Below are 27606 nucleotides of genomic sequence, written 5' to 3' on the forward strand. Positions count from 1 at the left end.
CATGCACTCCTCAACATTGTTTATGTGAGCAATCCTAAAAGGGTAGAAGCTAATTGAACTGAAAGTCAAATGCATCCGCTGAAAGATTGGCACATTTGTTGCTATTTCGAATCAGTGCAATGCTACACAGATTCTCCTGACACCACCTGGGTCAACATTTATCATATTTCGCATCATGTTGTTATCGTTCGCCTCATTACATTTCCAATCAGACTACTGCAGCATTGCCAAACTGTGAATCCCATTTTCTCTCTCTTACCCAGGTGTGCCACCCCCACCTTCACTGACTCATTGTTTCCCACCCTCCACTTTTGCCTGACTGTCTAAAGTTTTTTTGTGTTGGGCTAGTCACTTTCACCCAGCCCTGCATCAAGCAAAACTCATTGGCCAATTTAGATTGATTGAACTGCCATCCAGCCAATCACAGCTATTTGTCTACCGGTGTGCCCCCCCCCAAAAAAAAAAAACAAAAACAAAACAAAAAAAACACAAATTTCAGCACACGTGCTTAGGTCATCCCCTCCGATTTCTGAAGGACTGTCATCCCCTTTGTCTTACCCCATCTTTCTCCCATTGATTATGTTTTCCTTTCATTTGTCTCTTTCACATCCTAATCACTCATGTTCGACCGTCTCTTCTTCTCTCTCGGCTGTCTCTCCAGAGCTGCTCTAATTAAACACGGGGTTGGTGGTGGTACAGAGTCTTCCAGCTGAGCAGAGGAGAAAGGCTCTGATTCTAGCTCTCAGGATGTAACTCTGACACACAATGGCCCTGCCATCCTCTCTGCCCCCCCATAGATTCCCAACTGAAAGCCCTCTCCTCAGGCAGCTTTTTAATAGGCCTCCTCTTGCCCAGCACACTTCCAAACACACTTAACGCACATATAAACATACATGCATAAGCACACGCAAACAGAAATGGACCTATAACGCAACACACATGTACGCAGTACACCCACGCACACACACATACACACACAGAAGTCATTGACCCCCCGTGTGTTTGTCACTTGTGCTGCAGCAGCTCCTGCTGCTTTGGGCTTTGTGAAGTGCACCTAAGGCCAGACGGCAGCCTTTTTACTTTTCACATCATGCAAACGCATCAGCTAAGCCTTCCACTCTGACTGGCCAGTATTATGAGACTGTCGGGGGACTAAAGGTTCTTGGCCATTTCCTCCCATGATGAAGATTTTAAAAGCACTTGATGCATTATAATCTAGCATGAAAAGGTATCGTAAAAAAAGGTAGCTCTAAATGGGTCCACCTTCTCCAGTGCTAAAATTAGGTTTAGGCCCATAACCTCTAAAAAACAGAATAAATTTAATGCTAGATTTGACATCTATGTCAGTACTTCTAGGAATGCTATATAAAAATAAGAAAAACAACAATGGATTGGTCTTACAATTGGAAGCATGGTCAAAGAACATAACTTAGCTGCATAATCACATCATCTTGCTTATGTGCTTCTTTGTTACAATGAAGGGGATTACTGCATTGAGAATGCACTAACCCGCATCGAAATATACTCTATACTATATATACTATACTAACTTCTGATTCCAGTAAAAATATATCCTGGTTTCTAATTGAACATTTAAGTGGAAGGCAGTTAAAATGGATTGACAGATGGGCATGAATGGAGTTTCGATTAATCACTAGAAATTTGAAACATTGGAGAGATATTGCTAAAAAAGTAAGCAAATACTGATTGCATTTAATAATTCATTCATTATTTATGTGAATGGTGTGATTTAAATAATGGTATTTTCTCTAGCAACCAATTGCTGTGTAGCAACAGCTGAAATTCTCTGTGAAGTGATGGGAAAATACCATATTTAATCACCAAATAATACATTAAACATACAGAAATTCTACATTTCCATCATGTCAATAACATCTTTTTTCATAGGGAGCACTGTTTTTTCACTGTTTTTATAATCTAACCTCTTTTGCAGAGTTTTAACTGCATCTGAATGTAGTAGTGGATTGAAATGTGTGAATTTGTTTACATTTTCTTAATAATTTCTTAATAATTCTTAATAACTGCTTCTGCTAACCCATGGGAACTAATGAGAAATTAATGAAACTTTAGAAACGCACATTTCCAATAACCTCTATAGGTATAATGTGAAATATAATTTTCTGGAGTCAGAAATGAAAATGACTGAGAACTTCAGTTCAGTTCTGTGTGGGTATGTGCTGATGGGGATGGGGCTGGCGTTGAGCTGTATCCTGTGAGCTCAGGGTATTGGAAGATTGTTGATGTGTTTTTGCCCTGAATGATAAGTCTGCCTGTTGGAAAGACTGGGGGTTTGTTGTGCAACGTTTTGGCACTCAGCTCTTCCTCCTTTTCTTGCCATCGTCTTCCCTCTCTCGCGCTCCCTCGCTCTCTCTCTGTCCTTGCTTTTCTTTTTCCTCCCTCCCTTTAATCCTTCACTCTTTCTGAGGCCGTCGATGTGTCTTAATAACAAAAAGAGACAGTGTTCAATCAGGATGGGCAGAGTGAGAGATGGCTCATCAGCTCAGTTGGACACCCATTACGTATTGACCTGGACCCTGTGTGAGGAAGCAACGGCACACTATGTTTGTAACTATATGGATGAAAAAGAAGGAAACAACAGGAGAAAGTTGATGGTCTTGATCTGCGAACCCTCTCTGTGATGAATGAGGCCGGTTTGGACATGGTCGTACAGTAATGGCAGCAAAATTAGGCAGCTGATAGAGCAGCCTGGTTGTGAAATCTCGCTCTGTTGATGTGCATTGACTATAAGCTCATTGATCTGAAGGGAGAAATAATTTGCTCCGGTGCTAATGCAGGAGGAGGCTAACTTCATGTTGTTTGCCAGTGTGAGATCCAAGCTATGTTCAATCAAGCCCACGAACAAAGACTGAATGCTACCTTTGCAATTGCCCCGCAAAATTAGATCTGTGACACATCCTTACATTTTAGTACTTTTGAAATTCATGGCCTTTTGTTTCTGCAGGTGTGCTTTGATCATTATATTTTGTTTGTCTTTAGAATTTCAATCTGAACAGCAAATTAAAGGGCTCTCATAAAGAAATCTCGATGCACACGGTTTAAGCTCTTTGTCATTATCACAGCATCCTGCTCATTCAGCCAAGCTACTTGCCTGAAGTTAGGTCTACACCACAGGCTGTTTATGGTGTGTTTATGTATTTGGGGGCTTTCCCAGGCTCAGGTGATGAAGGTTCTGCCCGCTTCAATGTGCAATGTTCTCGTCACCCCTTGAGGGTTAGAGTGTGTGCGTTTCAGGGTGTGTGACTGGGAAGTTGTGATTTTCCAATGACAAAGCACTATAATAGCAGGCTAGAATTTAGTCATAAAGCAATTGGGATAAACCTCCCGCTTACCAACAAAGCTGTCAGAACACCCACACTGTAAAGGCCCTGAGTCAGATTTTAGAAGGGCATGCAAAGAGAGCAGAAAGGAAATGAAGGAAGAGGAGATATAATGTTGATTGTTTGTTTGAAGGTTGTGTTCCACAACTATCAGATGGACACTGTTATAATCTGAATTTGTGATACCCTCGCACCCTGAGTTTATCCTCCGGTGCTTATACTCTTATTATGCAAACTTGTGTTTGATAGGCTTGCTGCAACTTGCCCGGCTCAGCCACCTCTTTACCGACACTCACTTTTAACTCACACCTACACACTGACAGGCCGATGAGCAAATGAAAACTGATTTCATCTGTTCAGCTTGGTGTGCAAATCTTGAAGAACCACATTGGACCGATATTCATCTCTGTCTCTCCTCCTACCTTAACATGGTTTCCTATCTGTGTCTCTTGATTCTTGCCCTCAGGCTGGCCCACTTTGTTGTTGCACAATCCAACACTGAATGACGTATCTATAGCCATTCAATATTATGCCACTTTGATTTTGGCACTTTGGCACACTTTTGTTCACTTACTGGTTTTCTTTTTTGTAGTTCTAAATGTATCAAATAAAGTTTATATTCTGACATGTTTTGTGGCTGTTAGTATCTTCAGTTGTAACCATTTGTTTGCAGGCTTCCAGGTTATTACTGCTCATTAAGTGTTGAATGTAATGAAAAACTGGTGAATAGTTTTTTTTTTTTTTTTCAAGGTTTCTAAGCAGCCCTCAACTCCAACACTTTAAATCCAGGCTGAAAACAGTTCTATTGAGGTATACATATGACAACTGAAAGTTTTTTTTTGCTTTTAATTCATTCAATGATTATTTTACATTGACAGGAACTGATCTTGCCTGGGTACGCCATGTCAATCCCCTCATAAAGCCAACATGCAAAGCTTGGCAGTGTAACAGGATACTTAGTCTTTTTACATGTAATTCTTTATATCTAATTTCTGGATTACATCATTTCCCCTATGGGAGATAATGCAGTGCGACTTGACGTGGACAAGTTTGACAATTTTGTTATGGAAATTGCAAATCATTAAGATGTCCTCTCTATGTCCTTACGCTTACTCATGGCAGTAAAAATAAAATGTAAGAAACATTACTACTGAAGTGAGAAAAAGCATCACCATAGATTTGTTATTCTATGAGTGCACCGTTTATTACTGTGTGTGTCATCATCTTTGTTTTCTCAGTGTAATTCTTTTCATATGTACCTCATTCTGTATTCTTAAATAATTATGCCTCATGATAAAACACAGGTGGCAGTGCAGATGTTGGCATAAAAAAAAGGATGTCATGTCATTGTTTGGAAGTTATCAAGCAACACAGCAGCTATTCACCATAGGGAAATCTTACTAACTACTATATAATATGCCAATGAATTAAAATCTGTAGTGACTTATCTCCTTCCTTCCATCTCTCTGTGGTCTCAATGGAGTTGATTGTGGAGCTTGGCTGACACTCAGAAAGAGAGAGATGAGAGAAGTCCCTTTAAGCACTACACTTTTTTCTCTCTCTCTCTCATTAAGCTGCTTTGTTTATCCACCATCCAAATAAATCTTTCCGTAAATGCATGGGAAATACTTGTCCCTTCCTGTCTGCATGTCGTTCCCCATATTTAAATGATCCGTTTCTCGTCCCTGCTTTTGTTTGTCTGCCTTTTAAATCACCTTTTCCAACGCAATATGTGCCATTAATCAGCTGTCAGCCTCGGGGCGCTTGGTGCACGGCTGTACGGCAACTTCGTCAAAACGTCTTTTGCGTCCAACACAGAGGAATTTTGGCTTCTTTCCTGTCACACAGGACATGGACGGATTTTAATCCATCAGAGAGGGAGAGAGCACAGAGATAACCTTTAAGCACCTTTCCATAACTGAAACTTGTAAATGTAATAGCAGGTTTCATGTATCTGCTTTAAGAAGAGGCCAAGAAGGAGTATAGATGGTTGATTTTCAGCCTAATGGTCATCCTTAACACGTTAACATGTAAAGAGATGCACCAGAGGAAACCAAAAAGCGGAGAAATGGACCAAATCACTCCCTCTGTGTTCATGTGTTGTAAGTCTGTGTGTGTGTGTGTGTGCTTGCTTCTGCATTTTATGTTGTTTCTGTACACTCCATTTAAGCCATTTTCTTTCATCTTCCCAATCTAGATGACTGACATTGCTGTGTTCTACTTTAACCGAGAGATGTCTCTCTTTTTTTTTTTTTTTTTTTAGAATTTGCTTCTTCTTTCCCTTGAGAAGTGGAATGGACACTCACACAAGCGCACAGACACACTTGGGAGCTGTATGACAACAAACGCATGCTTTTTGTCCAGCAACAGTTGTTGCTAGTAATGAAACTAAGTGTGGCCAGGCGGCTGGACAAATGAATGAAAAACTACAGAATCACTGATTGTGTTTGATTTGCCTCCACTAATTCAAAGAGGCCATCTGATAAATTGAGAGGATGGGATGTACATCAGAATAGCAAGAGGTGTTTCTTTGTTGCTCCGCATTCCCAACCAAATCACACTCCGAGAGGAGAATGTTTCCCTTGTGTGCGCGTGTGTGTGTGTGTGTGTGTGAGAGAGCAAGAGAGAGAGGGAGAGGGAGAGGGACTGGGTAGTTAAGAGGTGTGAGTTTTCAGGAGGTCCTGTTGAAAGCAAATGAAGGAGCACTTGTGTCAACATTCTGACGGCGGCAATGAGCCACAAAGCCCCGACATCCAAAGGGCTGCATCACCTCCCTGATAAAAAGCCGGAGCTGCTCTCCTGCACTGAGCGCAAATCGGGGGAATGAAAATCTTTTGGCCCAATGTCACTTTGTTTAACCCAAACTGTTTCCACGGTCATTGACATGTGCCTCTGCAGGAAGTTACCCCTCAATAGATGATATATCATGGTCATTTCTTTTTTGTGTGTTATGTTTTTGCTCTCTTAATTTGATAAACACTGACCGAGGCATTGAGGAAATGTCAGGGACATGGGGGAGATAAGACACAAAAAAAGTTCCACTCTGGATTCACACTGTTTTCTAACCAACTGTGACATCCTGTCTATTAAAGGTACAGCACAGGCCAAAAGTTTGGACAAGTATGGCCTATTTTTCTATATGTATTTTGTAGTCATTGTATGTTCATGACTTTTTTGTGTGATCATTCCTCAGTGGGCAATTTAATTATTTTCCATTCTACTAATCAGAAACACATGAAAAGTGATTATCCTTCAACCAACCATCCCTCTTCTTTGTAGTTGACAGCTTATCTTATCACAGTCCTATCTGTGCAGCACATGATATTTACGCTGCATGCATCTAAATGTACAGTTGGTAAGAGTTTGTGTTTGCGCATTCCTCCACAGCTCATTGGTGCCTTAGATCTCATGCTCTGAACAGTAGTTTGTCCAGATGTTAAGCATCTACAGGAACATACCACTTTGGAAGCTTTCCCACATGCTATTTGGTGTAGTTGACTCTGTGCTGGCCTAATACTTCAAAACAACCCAGTTCTAAAAATAGTCTGAAGCTCTTAATCATTCTGCAGACTCTTGATAGTCAGCTCGCGTAGCTTAGATAGGCCACATACAGTTTTACCAACATCCCAGTCACACTGTAAACAGTGAATACTAGACTCTAAGATCTGATTCATGAGGCACTAAGATGAGATTCAGCGATGTCATGCTCACTCCATAGACACATGACATAACATGTGCAGTTGACTTACAGCAGCAGTTACTGGGACCCTAAAAGTCGGAAAAAGAACCCAACAAAGGACTTGTATCTGTGCAGTAATATTTTATTTCAACTATACATGCTGTGTTAAAAAAAATAAACAAAAAACAAAACAAAACAAAGACCATCATTATTTACACATTCACAGTATAACTATACAACATATCTACACGCTCAAATACTCTGGAGATCATATATACAGCTGGCCTTGCATCACCATGTTGCACAGTATTTAAATCAAAATGAAATGACGAAATCCGGTTCATCTGCTCATACAGGGAGCTCAGACTGAAATATAAAGGCTTCAATTTAGATTGCAACAGAAAGACTCGGTTCATATTGCAATGTACAAGGCAGTTGAGTAGTATACGGTGAGTGTTTGTGATGTCAGTGTACATGTGTTGAGTAGAAAAGACAGCCCAAACACTGGTTAGATGACAGGCAGAAAGACTTTACATACAATCATCATTTGTAAACAAAATGTGGCTTTGGGCTAAACAGGCAGCCGACACTGGGATAAGATTGCAGATGTCACCCAAATACTGTACCCATTGCTAAGAAGAATCCCTATCTCTCCGTCATCCCTACTGTCCAACAGAAACAATTCCTGTCACTGCAATCCTGGGGATTTTCGGATTCTGCGTGACGGCCGTCCATGCCAACAGACGGCTTTTCATGTGAACACTGTGTTAATACATTGGCTGTGGGCAGGATGTGCTGCAGCTGAGCCGACTCCACTCCACAGTGCAAGGTCTAACCACCCTGCATCCCACTCTCAAGAAAATACATTCACTGCATGGCACCTCTGTGTGGTGGATTAACGCCATTCTTTTCAACAACAACAGAAAAGAAGGAAAACCGATTCATACCCTAAATTTACGTGGTTTGTTTTTTATTCAGTTTTTGTATGACTGTCATTCACAAGCGGAGTGTTTGTTCATTTGTTTCTATATCACCACAGTTGACAGGTAGCGATTTTCCAGCACATGTCCTGCTGAATTTCAAATTGCTTATATGAAAATTCTTTATATAGTCTATGACAGTCAGATATAGAAGACCAATTGACATTGCCAATATTAATACTATCGAAGATCATTTTGTGAATAAGGCACACAATGCACAGATTCAGGTTCACTTGCCTAAAAATATTTATAATGCTTAATTGGAGTATTGCAGTATATACAGGATCTTGTCATTCCCAGCATGACTCAACATTGGTAAGTGTTGTGTTGATTGTACGCTTGCCACTTGCAGGAAAGCTGCGCAGGGAACGTGGCACAACAGATGACAGAGATGTTACATCCATGTATTGTTCGGGAGTCAGTTAAATATACCCTTAGTCTCTACTAAGGAGGAATTATTAATGAAGGAGGGAACTTTGAGTGCTCTCCTATCTGAGGAGGCAAACATTTATTACAGCAGGAATGCCTTGAAATGTTAAACTCATATACGTGGGCTAAAGCGTTGGCGTTGTTTTACTTTCGTACGGTAAATTGAAATAATGGTACAACATTGTAAAGGCAAATCACATTGTTTGAAAATTAATTTGTAAAATGAGATGAGAAATGCATGTTTGTTTTCTTCCTTAATCTTGCTGCTACATAAAGAAATCACTCTCTTGAAACAGCAGTATAATTCCTACAGTGGAGGTTCGGGGTGTTTTCAGTCCTGGAAAGGAGTTTTATTCCCCATTTATCAGTTTTAATGGTGCTTTTGCTTACTGAAAACTGTGTCTCTGCAATGTAACACACACACACACACACACACACACTCCAGCAGATGTGCACAACCAAATAGGGGTCTATTGCAGTCTGGTAGAAAAAAAAGGTTTTCACCCAAGACATACACCTATGTCTAAAACCAATAGCAGCAAATTAACTAAGTAACAGTGAGTTACAGTGTACCTGTCTCAGTATATGCCTCCAATTGTATATGCCAATTTATCCTCAACCTTACCATATTACCAGAAAACAAAAACAGAATGACACTAAGATATGGCTCAGGCTTTCCTGAAGGTGGGTTCAAACGAGGCTGAAGAAGAAATAATCGTATTGAAATGAAAGGCAGCGACTTCGGTCTACGGACAGGGTTAGGGTTAGGTTAAGGTGCATCCTCTGACATGTAACCACTGTCTTGATTACCAAGCATGAAGGCCTGATGCCGGTGTGGCCTTTACATGAACCTGCTTTCCAATCAGCCAGCACACACTCACACACACCAACAAACACGTTTGGACTCATTTTCCATTTGTTATCTGTCTGATTTTGCTTTGTTCTATATTTATCGTAAGCAACACACAAGCTAGGATTAAACCTGCTGACTTTTCTCTTCTCTGCCCCCAGCCATCTGAGCGACAAAGGCATGGCCTCCCGCTCTCTCTGTTTAGTTCACATTAGTGGGAAGACAGTGCTCAAGGGCAGTGACAAATGACACCCATTCTTCAAGTATTCCATTGTTTTACCCTGGTACCACATGCACAGACACCGTAGCTGATGTCCTAAACCTTGTACCTAAAATGTGAATGCGCAACACTCAAGCTCTGATAGACTGAGGAGCAGCAGATTCACCACTGCCTGCTGTTCATGTGGCTACCATTACCAGGGAGGGAAACGAGTATCTTTGGCCACATGTAAGATTTTCCCTTTTTTTGCGTGAGTGAATGTGCATATCATTTAGAGGAGAAACACACCTCAAGTCGATACACAAACACACACTAGGCCCTATGCCATCCATAGCCTGCCTTGAGCTTTCGGGGCTCAAAGCGCTACAGTCAAGGCCAAGAGCTCACTAAGGAGTGTCCATGCTCTCTCAATAACTGTACTTATTGACCACTCGCATCTGTGGAGTCTGTGGCGAAAACCCATTGGGTTTGGGGGGCACGTCTGGCTTTAGCGATGGGGTCCGTTTAAGCCCTGTGCGAGGGAGTGAGCCGTGCCCACTGTAGCTGCTCTGTCGGGATACAAAGGATGGGTGAGGTGAGTGCATTCCTGCCCCCATCACTCCACTGTGGGAGTCGAGTCTGGAGGGGGTTGTTGGGGGCATGTAACCACCTTTGTTCATACTGTGTTGGCGAGACACAGACACCCCCATGGATACCCCATTTGGTGAGGTGGATAAGGACTGCCTGTGAGAGGCACTCCGATGGAGTTGGTAACTCCCTCTTTGCCTCTCCAGGGTGCCCCCCATGCTCAAACTGCCCGTTGGTGTGGTGGGGGTGGTGGGCATAGGCACATCAACCCTCTTGGTGGGGCTGTGCCTTGGCAGGGAGGAGGAGGGAGAATACAGGGAAGCCTCACGGCTGGGCACCTTGGGAGGTAATTCAGTCACTTCCTCCATGGGCTCCAATGTAAGATGTTGCCTTGGACGGGGCCCTGATCCCTCTGGAAGAATGGCTTTAGGGTTGGCCACAGAGTCATTGAGGTGTTTTAAAAGGTCATTTAGTGTGTTTCTGGCATCCACAGACCTCTTCTGGTCTTTTCTACTGCCCCTAGTATCAGGGTTCTTCACCTTCTTTTCCGATGAATGTGGTAGCGTCTCATCTTCGCTGTCAAGATTAGGGTGGTCATGTGTGGCATTGGGCAGGACAACTGCACTGGGGATGTGGGAATGTCCCAGGGCAAGGTGAGGGGGGTGAGAGTGGGCAGGAGCAGGAGAGGAAGGAAGGAACTGGGGACTCTTTGCTGTAGCTGATGAGTTGGACTCCTTACGGGGCCCGCTGACCTTGCCGTGAGCTCTCTCCCACTGGTTCTTGATGGGCTGGAGGCCTTTCTGCTGAAGAACTGGTGTGGATTCAGGTGTGGGCAGGGCAGCCAGCTCAGGGGACTGACAGCCTTCTCGCAGGATCATGGTCTTGGTGTCACCATTAGGTGTGTTTAGCTCTTTGCCATTGCTCAGCAGATTGGTATACAGCTTGGGAGAATCAATGTTGGTCTGGAACTCCTAAAAGTGTCACAGTAAAATAAAAAGCAGAATATTAGACAGAGTTTCGCATCTAATTCAATCACTGCTATTAAGAATTTCACAAGGTTGGACCTTTTAAGGCTGTGGCCTACCTTTACAGGACTATCAAAGAGACCGTTGAGCTTGACAAAACTTCCAGTGGAGTCGGAGCAGGATGGTGCAGATTCTGCATCCTTGTGGACACGTCTTGGCTTACGAAGGAACGAGTCTCGATAGCAGAAAACAATCAGCCCAGCCAGGAGAGCTCCCATAAGAAAAGCAGCAAAGACGCAGGTGATGAGGATATTCATGTGGACCATCTGGTTGGTCTCACCTGCTTGGATGTCCCACACTCCTACAAAACATTGAGGCATTGGTGAACCCTTTGATGACAAGGTTCCAGGTGCTCAGTGACGCATCCTTCTCCATTCAACAGCCCAAATGTGCATGTTTGTGTGTGTGCACAACCATGCATGAGTTTCTGCTTTCACAAGGAAGGTAACCATAAATGCTGACTCATTCCTATTCATCTAAACCCAGATGAAGAAGAAATATGGCGAACATTGTTAAGTACCCACATCCATTTCACCATCTAGAAGCAGATTAGTGGTTAGTTCAGAAGGGGAGACTTTAAAGTGTTGCCTTAATCCACGTTCCTCTAAAGGCTTTTTGTCATGCGTTTAACTTAAAAAGGTTAGGAATAAACTCTTATCTGAAACAGAGAAAGCCGAATCAGTCTTTTCGCACAAGAGATCAACCAGCAGGAAGTTGGCCGGAGTAAAGAGAAACGGTGTTTGCCTTCCAGGTGTTGAGAGCTGGTGCTTTACTGGAAGTTTGTTAGTAACCACAGACATTGAAAGAGTTAGTCATCCGCCGTGCAGCCACAACAGTGTTGTGGCAGTGTCGGCCCCAGTCAATAATCTACCAGGCAGGGTAAATTGTTACTATTTCTAGTGTTAAATAAATCTTCCCTGGCAGAGAGGGAGGCTAGAACCAAACAAAAGAAAGAGTAAGTGTTTTAACACTTAGAGAACTTCCAAATAATTTAGAAAGAAAGACAGGAAGAAAGAGCGAAAGAAAAGTACAACTTAACGAAGAAATTAATGACAGCATGAAAATACATAGAGCAACAGTAGCTGTGTATACAAATGACTATTTAAAAAAAGGAAGACTACGTAAAAATCTGCCAATTTATCTGATAAAAACTCAAATTGCTGCCATTGTGTGTCTTTGCCTATGCAAATTTACATGCTTTAACATTTGTGTGGACTAATGAAAGTAGTTGGCAGCTATCAGATCAGACTCATTGCAGTATATTCGCTGCCTCCCTGTGGGCCTTACCCTCTTGGCCCCCTGGGATAGAGTCTAAAGAATGGGAGGTGGCTGGGTCATCCTGCTGCACAAAGCCTGAGCCGTAGAGCTCTGGACCAGGCCCAGAGCTAGGGCTCTGAGTGGGTATGAGTACTGGGGGGTGTATGGGCCCACTGGGCTGGACAGTGACTGGCGCTGATGAAAACTCCATGTCTGTGATGACAAACAAATTGTTAACAAACTGTGTAGACGTGGGTAAAGCATACGGTTATCATCCCAGTTAGTAGGCATCAGCGATGTGTAACTTTTAGGTTAGTTTCCGGACAAATAAAACCTCACAATAGTTAAGCTAAAAGACTGCATTGTGACATTCAGAGACCAAATGACAGTCATTTTTATTTACTTATTATTGTTTTTTTATGGGGACAAAAGAGAGGACACTGTGGTTCAAGGAGGAGTTGGTACACAACAGTAAGGAAGGGGTGTTTGGGCATGCAAGATGGGCGAGGAGGAGGTGATGAGTGAAAGGACGGAAGGGAATTTGTGCTGAGATAGTCTGCCAATGTTGCCTGGCGGATCTTCGTTTATGACAATGAAAATGGAGCAGGTGACATTAGCATTCAGGATGTTTGGTAAGAACAGATAAATGGTGGCAGTGGCAGAAAGACAGGGTTGGAGATGCTGAACTCAAGGAAAGAAACCATTTGAGTAGAAGATCAAACTAACCAGAGGTAGGGTCGCCAAATGATTTGTAATCTGGCGCTGAAGTAGTGCCCAAAAACGCTAAAAGAATTAAAAGGACAACAAATCAGTATAATGGAATTCAGAAGTAGAAACTAAAAAATGATTAAATCCCTGAGACGCCAAGAGTGCAGTTTACTGAGTTTAACAATAACAATAAAAAGCACTCGCTAGCAGTGTCCTTTTCTCTCTGGAGGCCCTCTGGTTCTGATCAATACTGAGGTTTAGCCAGGGTCATGTTTAGTTGGTACAAATGAAGGGAAGGATGCTTTTAAGTAAAATCGGTAAAGGCACGTTTTCTGGCCGTCACTTATCTGAAGATCTCTAGCATTTAAACCAGCTGAGCATGACCCTTCATTGTACATGTCCATTTTACTGCCACATAGGCAGCATTACTTACAGGTGGCCATGTACTGTATGTAGATGTGTGTGTTAATACTGCACATAGACTTATGTTGGGACAAGTTACTGAAGTGGTTACTGGTGTGAGTGTGCAGGGTCATGGTGTGTGTGGAGATGAGTTTGTGTTTCATTTGTGTGCGTGTGTGTGTGTGTGTGAATGTATATCCGTGTGTCAGAAAATAGATTGCATGTCATGGAGATGAGATTCGTACCGTGACAGTCACCAAGGTGCGCTGTGTTTCCAAATTCAACATCTTGCTCATATCCACTCCTGAAAAGAGGGTGACACCGATAAAGAGCAAGAAAAAAAACAAAAAACAAAAACAAAACAACAACTTATCTCATCTGTAATATTTGCACTTTGTATTCAGCTGGGGCTTGAACTTACAAAGCACCAGCCTGTATCCTCTCACAGGCTCCATGAGATTTCCAGCCACAATAAGGATCCCTTGATGCAATACAGGACCTGAGGCCACAAAAAATGAACACACACACACACACATACCAACAGAGCAGCAGGTTTAATCATTCTGGAAAGTGCAGTATAATCATTTCTGACTGACTAAACATTAACCATAAAATATAAACTGACACTGTTATCATTTGCGTTATGACATTTACAGGAAAACAAAACAATAAAGTCACAAACCTATGACCGACCGTGCAACTGAACCCCCCCATCATGCCCAATTGCGTGTCACTTACTTGTGGCAGGAGCAATGCCTTTCACAGCGACTCAGGGGAATACGGATGACACAGCTTGAAAAGGCGACATACAGGCTGTGTGTGTCTTTGTCCACGTGCAGCGAAAGGACACGCTTGTCATCCTCGCGGTTAGACAGGCACCTGAAAAGGGAAAAGAGAAACATGATCAGACGTCTGTCAGATAAGTCTGTCAGCTGTGTCAGTCTCAGCAGATCTAATCACTTGTTAGGAAACGTTGCAGGAGATTTTTCTCATGGTTTAACAGGATTTTTACATCTCACACACAACAATAAAAACAAACCCATCACACATGCGCTGCGTATGCACAGAAAGCAGACAATGTCATGTGGACTCAAAAAGTTCGCTTCAAGGGTTGCTGACTCCACAGCTGGGAGGCAGACAGGGAAGTAGAAAAACAGAACTGAGGCAGACACCGAGAGGCTGAGGAGTGCGTGTGTCCCTACTTGGCCTTGTTGAAGACATCTATCTCCTCCAGAAGCAGGCTGTCATTCAGGGACATCGAGGTGGTCTTGGCCAACACCTTGAGGACAACACCTGACTCAGCCCCAATAAACACCACGGTGTAGTTCTTGTGTGGTCCTGCTTCATTGTCCACAGCCAGTGCTGTCAGCCTGTACCTTCACATAAAGCAGACAGTCCTGTTAGTTGTAGTTGGGGTTATTCAGAGTATGTGAATTCATTAGTCATTTCAGTTTGAGAAACGAAAGGTCAACTTTTTTTTTTTACTTCATCTATTGTATTTTGTATCAACATCCTGACCTGCATCAATGACGGCACATGCTTCACTTTATATCATATTAGACAACTACCAGTAAATCATTACGTGCAAATCATTATGGTTAACTGTTAACTGAGCCTTCAGACTTTATGAATTCCGAACTCCAGGTCCCTGGAGCAGGTATTATTCAGAGTCTACACCAAAACCTTGGACAGAGTCTTATTATTTCACTTTTGCAATATCTACTATTTATTTCTGAGTTGGTTCTTTCAAAGTGAAGCATTCATAAATACTTCATAAATACTGAATATACTAATACTAATACTAAATCCTTTTTAGTTCACAATTTACCTGACACGTGTTTTGGTGAACCAGGGCTCATCTCCAACAGAAGGCACAGCTGTGTCCATAAGGGGGTGGGACTTGATGAACTGCAGGGTATCATCTGGAAACTCCATGGAGCTCTTAAAGGACACGGTTGGACCATGACCTGCACAGCACCCGGGTCTAGTACGAAGAGTGCACACAAGGAGAGGGTGAAAGGTCAAAGATCAGCCTGTATGGACCCTCACCAGGGAGTAATAATGTTTGTGTATTGAAATGAATGGAAAGTGCAACAAGAGGCTGAAGGAGAGGAGCAGGTGCTTACTAGGATAACAAAAAGGCCTCGACTGGAAGCATAAAATATATATCTGCATGGTTATCCTCCATTAATGATTCACCAGGGTAATGAAGTGATTCGCAGACTTTGTTTTTTCGACACAGGGCAGAGCCACAAATATACGTGCTGCCTATAAACAGGTTAAATATGCAACATGTCTAATTATGGCAAATTAATTATTTAACCGCTGGCAGATGGTAAACGTGTGTGCTGGGCCAAAGCTAATAACCTGATGCCTTACTAGTGAAAAAGATTTGATTTCATTGGGCTTAACCTGGACAAAGACAGGTTTTTTTTTAAAAGGGGCAAATGACAGGTAAATAACAGATGCTGAGTCAAATGCCACCTGCTCCAAGTAAAGCCAAACAGAACAATGCTTAAAATCAGAGTTAAGGCTCTTAGGTGTTTTTACACTCTGACTCTGTATGCTTTAGAGGGTTTCTCAGTAGGACATTTTTGAGTATTTCACTTTTTAGAGGAATAGAAGTGTTAAATTCTTACCGAGGTTTTGGCAGCTTCTCCTCTGGATATGGAGTCCACACAGAGTCTGGAGTCTTCTGCTCTTTAAAACGGCCCCAAAATACTTTCTCGATGTCAGCCATGGAGAAGGCACACACCGCTGAGCCGGGGATGCTGTCGAGAAACATGTCAATGTTAGGTCCACTTCTTAAATTTCCTATTTCTGTCCTTTGTGTTGGCTAATGGGGGAAGGCATAGAATTTAGCACTGTTGCACAATAAGAAGGTTGTGGGTTCTGTTCCTGGCCCGGGGCCTTTCTGTGCAGAGTTTGCATCTTTTCCATGCTTGCCTGGGTTTCCTCCCACCATCCAAAGACATCATATTTGGGTTGACTGGTGACTCTTAATTGTCCGTAGGTCTGACTGTGTGTGGTTGTTGGTCTCTGTATGTCTCTGTGTGTTGGCCCTGTGATGGACTGGTGACCTGTCCAGGGTGTACCCTGCCCTCACCCAGTGTGAGCTGGGACTGGCCCCAGCAAACCCCCGCGACCCGGAGGATGAGAGTATGTGTGTGAGAGCGCTGGTTAATTCACAGCTCACCTGTTCATCTGCGTGGTAAACACGCCCACCACCGAGGGAACTCCATTGATGTTGATAATGTCAGTAATGGACTGAAGCACATCAAAGTAGAAGAAGGACTCCCCTGGCACAGAGCAATTCAACCTTGCCTTCACAAAAGATGTCCAGTGCTTCTCCAGCACTCGCTGTGACCCACCGACGTCATTTTTACAGATCCTGGCCACACGGGAATACACAACCTGCAAAGAGCCAGGGTTTAAGAGAGGACAGAGAAGGGTGGGAGAGGAAGGTGGCTGAGTGAACGTCACTAAAACACTTCCAACAAGCTGAATAATGCATGTCTCCATCCTGTAGCACCTCGGCAGACGACCTAACAAACATGCGCTCTTATCTTTAACTTTGTACATGCGGATTGCTCCCATGACTAGAGCAAATGTTTTAAAAGAAAAAAACAGAACAAATCCAATGTCCTTGACTGGCCAAATGCAACCCCTTGTGAATTGCCAAGGCTTATCGTATAAATGATGTGTGTGAAACAGCTGGCTTAGACGGTTTTAATAATTTAGCAATGCAAAGCTCCATCAGAGGCCAGGTGTCACCCCAGCATTAGTAGGGTTGAAATATTTATTACCTGGTGGCTGATGGAGGATGCTGGCTTCCTGCAGTTAGGGCAGGCTGCCTCAGAGATAAGGCATGGTCAAATCTGAAGTTGGCTTCAAACACAGAACATCTTAATGCTCCTGCGCGCGCACGCGTGTGTGTGCGTGCGCGCGCCTGTATGTGTGTTGCAGGGACAGACACATAGTGTGCAGTCTGTGGGAGACAAATCCTCTCACTGTGTAATGGTTTTACATTAGCAGAACATTCCCAGCAAACACTCTCTGTAGAAATTTCTCATGTATTCTAATGTGATGTACTCTCATCGCCTGAATGGACCCCATTACTACTGGGGCCATTTGTGGCAGAAATGCATGCACTGGGGGATGCAGTAGCTTTTTTTTTTTTTTTGGATAAAGACCTACATCGTGAATCTGTGTGGAATATGTAATACATTATAAACGGCAAGTGCACTGTCTTACCTTGCCCAGATTGCTGTGCTCCACTGCAATCTCTCGGTAGAAAAAGTACACATAATTCCCATACTCTGCTGCATGCAGGAAATGAGGTTCTGAGGGCGAGACAGGGGCAGAGAGAGTTTAAATGTATTTCTGCATCGTCACCACCACTGTGCATGTTGAATATTTCAGGGATTTGTACAAGGCTGTATATGACTGGGGGTGACCTAGATTGCCTGGGAATGAACAGGACATATCCTCAGAAGTGGGCAAGGTGGGAAAGGTCTGTATCATTCTGAAAACAGCTCTGACAACCATGTACACGCATGTGCCATATGAAGGCGCCATGACCATTTAGCTAGGCACAAAGTAGACAGAAGTATCTACAGTAAAGCAAGTGAAGAAGGGAATAAATAATTGAGCGTGAGTAATTACCTTTCAGCCATTTGGAGTCATATTTGATAGTCCTAAGGGCTGATCCATCACCCATGCTGCGATAGATGACAGAGTCACTGGCCTGGAAGTCAGCTACAGTGGCAGAGTAGAGCTTCCCCTCTAAAAAAAAAAAAGACAAGGAGTACAGTAACCGCAAATCTAGGATACTCTGCTCTTCAGTGCTTTGTTGTTTCTCTTCTTTTATCAAGCTTAATTGGCTGAGTTGTTATCGCTGCAGGCACAGGTTTATTGTGGCAGAGACACAGAGGTGATAATGAGAACATAAGTAGGAACACAGTTCCTACTTATGCACAGTTCTTCTTCGGCAAGGCCGTTTGTGGGTGGGTGTGTTTGTTTGACCCTTACCAGCAAAAAGGGCAACGTTGGTTTGCTTGGAGTCAAACGGGCACCGTGCCAGGCCATTGATCTCCTCTCCATCTAACTCTAAGTTATCCAGCTGCAGGGAACACAACAAATCAACCCACATGTTAGCGGAGGCTTCTCAAGGGACAGGGTGAAAAAGAACATGCAAGGAATCCACAGCACACATACAAATAAGGCAGATGAGACCAGTGAAATTTGTTTGAAAAGAAAATGAAATGGAGGCTGTGCTACTCAAATAATTTGAAAGGCATTTCAAATCACCAAAGTGTTCCATAGTTTTGAGTGCGTGTGCACCTGTGAGTTTGCAAACTTTGACTTAGGAAGGTGCCTGATCCAGGCTGTGACAGGGGATACTGACCCTATAGTATCTGCACATGGGGTTGAAGCCATTGGTGCCACAGATAAACACCAGATCATCGTTTCTGGGGACCAGGACTTTGATGAAGTTGTGGCACTCGTCCTGCAAACAGACACACAACGTTTTGAGTGGCACCCAGCTTCTCTGCTCACAGTCTCCATTCATATGGTGAGCCATGTTTCTACACATACTCTGTGTTTTCCTTTGACGGCACACGTCTCTCTGTCAGCTTGGCCCGATCGCCATGTTAGCTTCTGTAAGAAACCAAAACGGAGCATTAGAAAAGCACACAGCATGCCACATACACACATGCACCCGTGCACACACACACACACACACACACACACACACAGTCCTCCCTTTTCCACTCTCTCATTTTACAGCCTGTCCTGTCTGTGATGAATGGCTCAGTATTTTCTGCGAAGCTCTTTTAGTGTTTATGGACAGAGAGAGCTGCTTGTGGCGAGAGCCTTACCCGGTAAGGAATGATCTCATTCCTGTAGGATTCTCTCAGACTGACTAGGTACACCTGATCTCTGTGGACGGACAACAACAAAACACACATTTTAGAGACACAGCACAGTCGAGAATCATTTATTATGTTTTTAGAACAAAGGGGATTTTCAGCATATCCTCTATATATATATATATATATATATATATATATACTTTTTTTAAAAACAGAGTAAATAATCAGCAGCTCATTTGCATTGCTCTCCTATTTTAACTAGGCAGAGGAGCATGTCGCTTCACTTTCAGTAAACACATGTGACAACCCCAGTGGATTGTGGATCCACCCGACAACAGTGATGTGGTGGTGATTACCGGAGTTCAAGAGCCTCAAGTTTTATACTGGGAATGTCAAGGTGATTTCCTGCTTCAATATTAGTGCTGGGCATCAGATTAATCCCAGCACCCATAAATACAGAAAATACATGTAAAGATGCCAAGAAATCCCTGACGGAGCGTCAGGCCGGCTGGATCAATACTGGCCATATACATCAGATACAGGCCTAGAAGCCACAGATCCAATAACACTAAGAGGCTTTTTAGCCCCCTCCCCCTTAGGCCACTGTTTACCTGCCAAGGAGTGACTGAGTATGTTGGCGTCTGGGATGTGTGAAAGAGACAGAGCGCGAGAGAGAGAAAGGGGGGTGAGAGAGAGATGGTGCGTGTGTGTTGAGTTTACCTGCCAGCAATGAACAGTGTGTCCTGTATTTTGGTCATCAGCTGAAAGTCAAGGCGATGCTGTGACTCGTTGCCAGAGGGCCTGCCTCTGAACACTGGGTACCTCCGCGAAACTGGGAATATATCACACACAAACACACAATTATGGGAGGCTCGTGACAAGCAAAGATATTCTTTCACCTCTTGCTAGCTTTAACTCAAATGCACTGACATCCACAAATCTTCCTGCAATTCTTAGTGAAGTCTTAGTAAAAAATACTGACACCACGTTGTGTATATCTGTGTGCCATTGTGTTGCGTTGGTGCGTCAGATGATGGCTGCTTATGTCAGCACATCTCTGTTGTTGCACATCACATCACATAAATGAAAATGAAAGCCACTTAATGCTACCCCCGGCCATACAGCTGATTGACTTTATGACTGTAGAAATAGTGATCTGCTGACACAACCAGAAGTGGGCCGCTGCTTATTCTGAGTATTGTGCCTACCAACACGACAGCTTTTTCTGAAGGTAATTGTGCACCTTGAGGAGAGTTGTTGGCTTTTTCAGTGATGTTGCAGGAAAACACAAGTGCTACCCCTTCCTTCGGCTGGCTCATTTGCGCATGTGTACTCACAGTGTGCGTCAACGACGTCAAGGGGTACGGTGTCCTCAGGGAAGCTGACTGCGAGGAGAGTGCGTGACGCTGTCAGCAGCAGCAGCAGCAGCAGCAGCTCACTGAGCAGAAGCGCAGCTCTCTGGCCCATGGCTGCTCACAGACAACACTTCCTGTTTCACACTGGTGGAGTTGTTACCTGCAGACACACACAAGAAGAAAAACAAACAAACAAAAAAAAATGCATGTTTTTTGTTACTCAGCATGTCACACGTGTATATTTCACTCAGTGCTGCAAGCTGTAGTCCTTTAGTTTATCTCATTATAAATAAAAAACAAAAAACAAAACAAAAACAGAACCGTTTCCGAAGCAGAGTTTTGCTACATGCTGTAAGCGAAATGAAATGCTCACACAATGCCCCCTCATGAACCCTATTGATGACTGAGCTTTCTGTGGTGGTACTTGGCGTTTCCCCTCTGCCTCTCCCTGCATCTGCTGTCTAAGGGAAGGTCAGCCAACTGACTGGTGGGGTGTCTCGGTGTGTGTTGGATGCTGCGGAAGTCCTCTCTGTTAGGAGCGTGGCAGGCCTGCTGTCTCTGTACATCTGTGCTTCAACTGGTTTGTCGGAGCGACGCTCAATCAGCACATTGCAACTTCATCACCATCTCTTGTGCTAGCCTCTGGTCTGACCTTAGCCGAATTCTGTTAGCTCTCTGCTGGCTGTTATTCCTCCAGCCTTTCCTTCGGGCTGGTGTACATTGTTTCAGATTCACTCGTCTTTGTCTTAGGAGGCCCCAGGCATGCACAGTTGTTTTGACATAAAAAATTATTTGTGCGGATAATTGTGTGTGCAGCATCTGATTGTATACATGATATGCCTACAACTAGACTGGTAATAATTTATTGTGGGAGTGGCAGGGGTTTAGTGTGTACGTTGGTGTGTGGGGGAGTGCTTTAGAGACAGACTGTGTCTGTGCATATTAATGATCGGTGTATGTTCAAATATTTATAAGGCAAACAAATAATTCATGCAGTCAAAGCCTGAACGGATATAAACAATTTACCAGGAGACGTCACACAGGCAGAGGGATGGATTAGCTGGGAGCGCACTGGGATACACAAACACACATACACATGGCTGCACATACATAATCACTCTTTCAAATGGTGTAATGCAAAGACTGACTCATGTGTGTGCACACAACACACACGCATAGTATTGACTCATTTTTCAATTAGCCCCAAAGCACACCTGCTCCAGTGCTGTCTGTGAGCCCTGCCTGCCAAGCCATTAGTGCTTTGATTGATCCACACAGGAAGCATGGCAGAGCAGCAGCCAGCAAAGCGGAGCCATGGACTTCATCATCATCGTCATCATTGCGGCACTGTGACAAGTTTTTGGCTCTAAGTCTGGTCGCTTCAGTGTGTACTGTGGGCTTTTGAATTATTTACATGAACTAAATAAACCATAAAACACATGGTTGTCAGGTGAATAAATTATAACACATATTGTTTTCAAGTAATAACATTTGGAGCTCTGAGTTGACAGCAACAATATGCATCAGCTAGTGTATGTGAATTACATAACAAATGAACTGGCTGCATAGTAATTACCTACTTACTTGTTGGTATAAAGTGTGTTGTGTTTTTACAGGGAATCAATTACTTACTTCAGGCTAACCAGTTACTGTACGATGACACGTCACAAAAAAATCTATGTGGTAATATTGCACACTTTAGTCATCAACCGCATGTAATCTGTTCAACTGAGCTTCCTGTGGGATAACTGAGGCATTTGAAAGAGCGGTGTCATTGCGGCCGAGTAATGCGTAATGCGTACGGTGAAAAAATCTCTCAATTAATCAACGTCATAGTTAAATTCCAGGTGTGATATTTGGACATGGTAAGATTATTGCACGAGGGCCAAAAGATTTCTTATCTCTTTCACTTTAAGTAGCTACAGGCATCAATAATGCCGGAGCAGTCATTGCTCACTAATCTAGACAAAAAGGAATCTCTCAACACAAACAATTTATGTATCTATTCATGTGGGGTCCTGGGTCTATAAGGAAAAACAGCTGCCAGCAGCTTCATCTAAACAAGAAGTGATGATAGTGCTCTGCAAAATGAGACAGCGGTGTTCCTTAAAAGCATCTGAGCCTTTTTTTAACACCCTGGTTCAGATGCTCTCGCACCAAGAAAAGTGCTGTGTTAAAAACCGAGCAATAAATTGTCGACTTTCAAGGAGAAGCCTGGGACAGGAATAGATAACTTATACGTAACAATAGGAAAAAGAGACACTATGAAAGGTAAATAAACCCAGCTCCATATTTCAACTCTTTAGTGCCATCATACGGGCTGCAGGCTTTGCTTCTAGCCTAAACATGGCTGTGTTCTCCAGTAAATCGCTTCCTTGGTTGTCAAAACTTTAGCCTCCTGCTCTCTATTGCCTCTTGGTGAGTGTGTACAATCACACCGCTTATTTTCCTACCATTCTCCCTCACTCAGGAAAAACAACACTCCATCAAAAGGAAGAAGCTCAACTCTGATCTCCCATGATTCCTTGCATGGTAATAGCTATGCTGTGGAGGCGAAGGCTTTCCTCAGAAACTTTAATGTAAAACAGAAACAGAGGACATTCAGAGGTCAGCGATCTAAAATTACTTCTCAATCTCTAGTGAGCCCAGCATGTTTTCTATTGACTATTCCTTTGCACTCTCCGGTTCCTGCCCTGCAGTGTGTGTGTGTGTGTGTGTGTGTGCATGCATGCACATATAGGCCTCAACAGGCCTAGAAACGCTGGGCTTGTCACGCAACTCAGTGCCATTCAACCTCGCCTCACTCTACCTCTGTTATTACAGGCTTTTCAATGTCCTACAACCACGCACTTTCCCTGCTGATGTTGTTGGCTCAGGCCCATGGTGTTAAACGCAGGGAGGGGGAGGGGGTCTGGTAGAATACTAATTCTACTGATGGTGGGTGCAGGGGTCTGGAGCCCAACTCTGGTAGTTACTGCTGAAGATTTAGTGTCCTAAGCTTAAAATGACAGATTAACACATATTCCCCCTTTAGCTGTGCTTTCGCTGGCATATGTCAGCCATAGCCTCGCCTCCTCAGCAACACTGAATCGATGTTTCTTGTCCTATTTGCAGGAATTGGGGCTAATAAAAAGGATGGCAAACAACAGTGGTGAGTGAGGTTTTGTGTGTGGCTGTGATGGGTGGTTCTAATCCCAGGAGAACAATGACTGCTGCTGCTGCTTGGGGGTGCTCGACTTGTCATCCCGCACCATGCTGAGCTGTAAACCTTACAGCAGAGGAAATCAGATAGGCCAGGAGTTCATTTTCAGACATTCTGTCAACACGTCTAATTCCACGTGCGAGCATATGTGACTGTGTGCCCAAACCTGGATATGTCCTATAATTGTCTCCACTCTAGATGTTGGCTCTGAAAAAGTAATCAAGATAAAGCCACACAGGACAGTGAGTCAGCCAGATGATTAGAGCAGCCACCAGGCAAGTCCAGAAATGATTCCCACTCATGTTCCCCCTTCAGTAATAACCATGACCCCAAAGGATCATTTCTGAGGGGCTTGATTGGACTTGTTGCTTCAGATATTTGGCAGAGGTAGATGGTTGTGCCATCATTTCCTCGCATTCCTCTCTACCTTGGTGAGTAGAGCGGTGAAACAGGAGAAAGGCTGCTCTCAGCAGTAGTTCTGCTAGAATAGGGTACAAAGGGGTAAAGCTGCAGGTGTGACTGGGAAACAAAAGGGACTTTGGGCAAGTCAACACAATAAAACCCCACCCCTGGTCAGGGGACCCATGTTCAGGAGAGCTTTTCTGGGTCTCCAAAAAGGGGATTCATGGAAAAACGTGCAAACTTGACTCTAAATACCTCAGGGGGTGGGGGGGGGGGGGGGGGGGGGGGGGGGGGCAAACAATTATCACTCAGCCGCCCGATAATTGAACTATGTAATTTCTGTGCAGCACTTGAAGGAAACCATAGCCTGTTAAGAGTTAACACTGTATGCTTTAATGGCAGTTGTTCTAGGGTTACAGCTAGCAATTGGGGGTTAACGGTGGTCGTTCTGGTTGCTGAGTTCTGACCCTGTGACCAGTGGAGCGAAGTGAGACACACCAACCAGCTGTGCTGTCAATGAGCCCAAACCTGGTTCCTGACATGGACGGAGGGTGCTGCTTCTGCCTGAACCGAGTTTGTGGTTTCAGCAACTGAGGGTTCGGGTCACAGATCTGACTTTACAGATTTACAGACACATACACATCATGTGAATGTTTGCAAATAAATGAACTGTACCTTTCTTTCTGTCACTGCATAGGTTTCAGGGAATATGCAATATATACTTTTAGACCTAAAACTTGAATGAGTGTTCTTTTTACCTTGCCTTTCAAAAATATATTTTTCAAACCATGTTTACACTGGAAACTTTCGTGTAGGATCATCATCCCTTTATTGCTCATTTACCTACTGTGACCGGTTTACTCAAATGCCACAAAACAGATCCTAAAATGACTAAAGCTCGCACTCTTTCTAATTTCCCTTCTCTATCCCTTCATTTGTTGGTCATCTTTCAGTGGAGATGCTCCGCTTCGCCAGCAGCCCAGGTTCTACCGCTTGCATTGTGTAGGCTGGGGGCGTAAAAGCATTCAAGTTTTATCCGTGGTAAATCTTTTCAGAGCCCTTTTAGTCCACATGTAGGACCGATACAAAAGACAACAAAGAAACAGGGGACAGCGGTGGAGTGACATCAGTGAAGGGGCTTTTCGTTGAACTGCCTCCACAGCACTTAATGCATGCACAGGGCTGGGCTTCCGAACTGCTCCGAAAGGGGCTACGAGCGCTCCCCCCAATTTATTATTCAATATAAGAGCATAACGAAAAAATTTGGAAATGCATTAAATAAATTAAAAGCAGCCGGGAATAAGTCGCCAACCGCCTATGATCCAAACGGCCCGTCCTCACAGCCTTTTATTGTTTAATACAGTGTTTCCCGGCGTGGTCCGTCCGATCAAGGTTGTCTTTATTCCAAGTTGATGTATTTTGGAGCCAAAACGACAGAAAACACTTTATTTCGGGGCTTTAGACCATTGGACAGCACTGGAGACTACACAATAGAGACGATGAGCTGAGGTGAATGAAACTGTAGCGAAAATACGACACTTCTCTGCAGGAAAGGTGTGTTACGGGACTACAATGGCGTGGCTCTGATTTTATTTCTCAATCAGTCGTAATCTGTGCTGACACCTCAATTTCAAAAAAGGGGGAGTGATTGGTTTCACTTTAAAATGCAAGTATTATATTTCCTTGTATAAATTGTGTGGAAGTAGCTCTCCGGATAGAAGCCAGTCAGTGTTACGCCCTTCAGCCAATCCTAGATCCATTTTACTCACACAACTCAGGGAGTGTACGCTAAAATAATAAAACAAAAAACACTCCACGTGAATAAATAAATAAGTAAATAATGTAAAATCCTTGAGCACACCTACCTTGAATGTCCGAATTCACTCACGAATTTGACCATCCGACCGCATTCCATATTCCTTTGGTTATCCATTTAAGAGAAAACAACCACATGTGATATTCCTGTTTATTTCAGGCTCCATCTGGAGGACCTCCACTTTTCTCTCTTTTTTTTCCAGTAGTTGCGCACAGATTTCAGCTCCGCTCGCCACATAAGAGTATTTTTGGTTGTGGCCGCTGCCCGGTGTCCGTCCCCGGGCCCCTGAGCTCTGATGACTGATCTTCAAAGCTTCTGCCACGACCACACAGCCCCCTCCCTCCATCACACAGCAACACACCATCCCCTTCCACTACTATTAACTTTGGAAACGGGGGGGGGGGCATAAACATTAATGACGCACTGTCCTTAATACTCCGCGCTCTGACTTCGTTTGCAATCATTGATTCAATGAAGATTTAACATCAAATCACATATATACACCTCAATTTTAAAAAATATATACGGGATTTAAACAAAACTCTCCCCTGTCCTTGTTTATTCCAGATAACTTTGGAATCACCAGCGTGATAAATACTCTAGTCTTTCCACTTGAACTTATAAACAGGACTTCTGGCAGATTTAATCGGACGAACTGAGCCGAGGAGACAAGTCAAAATGTTGTTTATTCTCCCTGATGTCTCTTTTATTGGCGGCGGAGAAACGATTCCGAGCTGCACAGATAAGTGATGGCAGTCTTGAGAGGAATGAATGAATATTATACATAAGAATTAAAAAGAAAAGTCCGGACCTGAACTATGTCTGCTGTGATCGTTAGTTTTGTAGAGCAGCGGATCGACGTGGCCAGAAGGGATATTTTGAAGAAGACTTCTCCTGTCTAGTTTCCCCCCCGTTCGACTTTCACTGCGTAATGCGGCACAATAAAGTAAATCCACGTTGCTGCAAGGAACTCACCTCATCTGAATTGGTTATTTTTTTTTTATATCCTTTTATTTCTTCTTCTCCTTCTTTCTTTCTTCTTCCTTTTCCTTTTGTTGCCGTAATCCAACAACTAAATACGCGTGTATCGTTCGCGCCGCCGTTAATCAACTTCTCCCGGCCGAGAGAAAAACAAACTAAAGCACGGCAAACGGTGTAATTCGACCCGTGCTAAGTCAATCCATCCACAGAGAGAGACCCGCAGCCTACCAATGAGCAGCGCTCCTGCTCCGGTCCCTCCCCCCACCATCCATCTCTCCTCGGTTGGTACACTCAGCCTTCCTCTGGCTTCCTTCCTTTCTTTCCTAGAGCCCTGAGAGAGAATAACGACCCCCCCCCCCCCACCACCACCTCCTCCCCCTCTTCCCAGTCCTCCTCCTGTGTGACCCCGTGTTGCCTGCCCTTCTGTTAAAACCCCCTTCCCCCAACTCCAAGTCAGCTAGTTAAAATCATTTCAGCTGAGAAGTGGTAAGCGACTGG

The 27606-nt window shown here is 43.7% G+C and overlaps 1 protein-coding gene across 5 annotated transcripts; it reads right to left on the reverse strand.

Annotated features, from left to right (window-relative positions):
- Positions 1 to 7164: 7164 nt before the first annotated feature.
- Positions 7165 to 27299, reverse strand: sema6d (semaphorin 6D). Of its 5 annotated transcripts, none has more exons than XM_029497599.1 (20): positions 27103 to 27299; positions 20690 to 20867; positions 20073 to 20184; positions 19359 to 19419; positions 19075 to 19137; positions 18884 to 18985; positions 18508 to 18598; positions 18142 to 18261; positions 17731 to 17819; positions 16673 to 16890; positions 16116 to 16247; positions 15305 to 15460; positions 14679 to 14852; positions 14215 to 14355; positions 13898 to 13975; positions 13722 to 13780; positions 13093 to 13149; positions 12397 to 12579; positions 11169 to 11410; positions 7165 to 11055 (listed from the first exon to the last, which is right to left on the reverse strand). In XM_029497599.1, exons 2-20 carry the CDS (start codon positions 20817 to 20819, stop codon positions 9925 to 9927), a joined length of 3339 nt encoding a protein of 1112 aa, XP_029353459.1. In that variant the 5' UTR covers positions 20820 to 20867; positions 27103 to 27299; the 3' UTR covers positions 7165 to 9924. The 5 variants fall into 5 exon arrangements, with proteins under 5 accessions (XP_029353459.1, XP_029353460.1, XP_029353461.1 ...); XM_029497600.1 differs by lacking the exon at positions 27103 to 27299 and adding an exon at positions 26177 to 26426; XM_029497601.1 differs by lacking the exon at positions 13093 to 13149.
- Positions 27300 to 27606: the final 307 nt, after the last annotated feature.

The sequence above is a fragment of the Echeneis naucrates genome, chromosome 3 (genome assembly GCF_900963305.1).
Source record: "Echeneis naucrates chromosome 3, fEcheNa1.1, whole genome shotgun sequence".
Taxonomy (NCBI): Eukaryota; Metazoa; Chordata; class Actinopteri; order Carangiformes; family Echeneidae; genus Echeneis; species Echeneis naucrates.

Coding starts and splice junctions, on each gene's coding strand:
- sema6d (XM_029497599.1), bottom strand. CDS start 20,819: ATGGGCCAGAGAGCTGCGCTTCTGCTCAGTGAGCTGCTGCTGCTGCTG. Junction 16,248..16,672: donor TTTACCACGCAGATGAACAG/GTGAGCTGTGAA, acceptor GTTTCTCGACAG/CATCCCCGGCTCAGCGGTGT. Junction 13,150..13,721: donor GCACCTTGGTGACTGTCACG/GTACGAATCTCA, acceptor TAATTCTTTTAG/CGTTTTTGGGCACTACTTCA.